A 2791-nucleotide genomic window follows, 5' to 3' on the forward strand; every position below is an offset into this window, starting at 1 on the left:
TTTTCTACTGGTAGTGTCTTTAATAGTAATTTTCAGAGCCGTACTGTCTCTGGCCCACTTTGGTTTATTGGGCTGCTGCTGTAATATTTTGTGAATTTAAACTGGCATGATATTTAAATTTTTAATTATGCTCACTTTTAATGCTAGCATGGGATCATTAGACAAAAACGAATTAGGCAATACCATTATCGCCAAATATTTTGAAATCTGACTGGAGCGAATGTTTAGCAACAGACATTTGATAAAAGCAACTTTCAAATTTACAACCATGACAAAGATATAACACAGCAATAAACTCTAACGACATATAAGTTCATACGTAGTTTTCAAACTTCCATGCCAGCATCGGGTCAATTTTTATAGACAGATGCACCTAATTCACTAAATATAATACAATACATATATATATTTTGCCCAAATTATGACAGAGATTAAACATATAAATCTAAGTTATCTCTGTTCAAAGTCCCATGTTTTCATCACTTTACATGCACGCATATAAGAGATACTAACAGAGTACATTTTAGTCCAGTCAACAATTATCTAAGTGGCAAGACAGAGCAATTTCCAGAGAAAATAAGAATGAGTCATTTCTTAGGGCAATCGAGTAAGGAAACTGCACAATCAGGAAGCAGTTAGCTTTAACCTACATTATACCTGTGCATCGAGGCGGGGTTCAAGTGCTAGGCCAAACCAGGTTGGCCTACATATGCGACTGTCAAGCGGACAGGGAGGCAGTCCCCACCATTTCTTTTCTGAAAGATCATACATAAAAATAACAGAATGATAATTTTTGTAAAAACAAATTTTACCGCACAGAGCAACAGTTAGAAAATGTTCCAGATTTCCATGGCTGAATTTACTGAAAAGATGATCAGGCATAGTGCAAACAATGTGCCACTGCTTGACAGACTCGTCCAGCTCCCAAATACCGATCTTCTTCAAAACCCTATGCTCCTCAATGCCCCCAACAAGAATTAAGGAACCGTCATGTTCCATTATATGGGGGCACACAAGAGGAGGCATGGTGACCTCAACTAAATGCCAAGTTCCAGCATCCAAATCAAATGCCAACAAGTTATCAGGGTAGCTCAAACAGAACAAAAAACCATCAAGGTGAGCAGCATTGCCTACCATGGCAAATCTCCCATCAAAACTCCCACTCATCTTCCATGAATTGGTCTGTGAATCGTACACCTGAGAAGTAATTGTATCATCCGTGCTAACAGCCAATATCTTATACTCTCTGCTTAATACCACAATTGCAACAACATAGGGGGAATTATTATTCATGGGTAGCATGGCAGGAAGAATCTTGTGAGTTTTAGTGAACAAATTGCACACAACATAAGAGCCTTTTCTATTCTCAGCTACCACAAGACCCCCACCAGATACTACACCCCTACGAAATATACAACAAGCCTCAGAGCAAAGACAGGATGAAGATGAAATGCTGGACAGGTTCATCACAGCCCACGTATTATCTAGTGGGTCATATGCAGCAACAACATTTCTTTGAACATAATCAGCAAAAAGAACAAAATAAACATCTTGGGGAGGCACCTTTCTGTAAACTGTCATAAAAGAGTCCGAGTGCACCATTGAATTCCAGGCTCTGCAAACGCTCAGCATTCTGAAAAGGCTTGAAATGGGCAGGCGGGCCAAGATATTTTCCCACAGATGATGCGGAAGATCAACTGCCTGTAATTCTAGGGCCTTATTCTGCTCCCTAGCAACCACAACCTTGCATTTGTCCCCCGCGCTTTCCTCCACATCTTCACTCTTATTTGAGATAACTTCTTCACTATTAAACGCCATCGCAAACCCAAATAAATGGTTGGAGACTCAAAACCATGTGCATTTAAATCCCAAATAACTGGGATTTAAATTGTTAAATACAACCCACCCCGCAAAGACTACTTTGAGTATCAAAACAAATTGTAATTTAGGGCAATAACACTACATGGGTATCAGAACAATGAATGATTTAGGCCAATAAAAATTATTTGGGTATCTGAAAACAATGAGATGTGATGTAAAATACAGCCTAGGTATTCAAAATTGGTGGGGCTTTGTGAGGATCCATCATCTTTTTGAGCATATGAAATTGTGGGGATTTAGGCCTACGGACAACCATTAGGGCATTCGGGAACGTTGGAGTTCAATTGTTTCGTAAATTCAAAAGGGATTCCTCTCTGAAGTTCAATGACATATCACATAGTTTTTCATATTGATTCCCGTATTCAAATAAAGCATAATGAGAATAAACAGTTCCCTGATGTAGAATAATGCATAGGGATGGGGATCTATTGAGCTGCATCCAGTACTCATTAGAAGGTCAAAAACTCATTTTAAAAACAACAAAAATCAATGGATGAGAAGGGCAATGCACCTAGAGTTGGCATTGCGATCTGGGTGTGAAAATGGTAGACAAATCAGCACCATACTTTCAGCGGGCTCTGTAAAGTCACGGAGAGAATATCTGCACGTGAAATGTGGTTTCATTATATATATATATATATATATATAGAATATATATTCACCGTTAGTATTAGATTTTAGTACTTCTAAATCATAACAAAGGACAAAGGACAATTAGGATAAAGCTATATATTTTCGCTAAAAATTACACAGCCCCCACCATTTTTCAAAAATTAGTAGTCTATTTTAAAACAAATGTTCTATTTTAAAACAAATGTCATTTCTTTCTCTAGCCGCTGCTAATAATAAATGGTAAGATGTGGGTTGGATTGATAAAATTTGAATGGCTTCTTTCTTTCTTTGAGGGCAT

The 2791-nt window shown here is 37.8% G+C and overlaps 1 protein-coding gene across 1 annotated transcript; it reads right to left on the reverse strand.

Annotated features, from left to right (window-relative positions):
* Window positions 1-377: 377 nt before the first annotated feature.
* LOC131032741 (F-box only protein 6) lies at window positions 378-2511 on the reverse strand. The gene has a single exon (XM_057963786.1). It carries the CDS (start codon window positions 1816-1818, stop codon window positions 652-654), a length of 1167 nt encoding a protein of 388 aa, XP_057819769.1. The 5' UTR covers window positions 1819-2511; the 3' UTR covers window positions 378-651.
* Window positions 2512-2791: the final 280 nt, after the last annotated feature.

Source organism: Cryptomeria japonica, chromosome 5 (genome assembly GCF_030272615.1).
Source record: "Cryptomeria japonica chromosome 5, Sugi_1.0, whole genome shotgun sequence".
Taxonomy (NCBI): domain Eukaryota; kingdom Viridiplantae; phylum Streptophyta; class Pinopsida; order Cupressales; family Cupressaceae; genus Cryptomeria; species Cryptomeria japonica.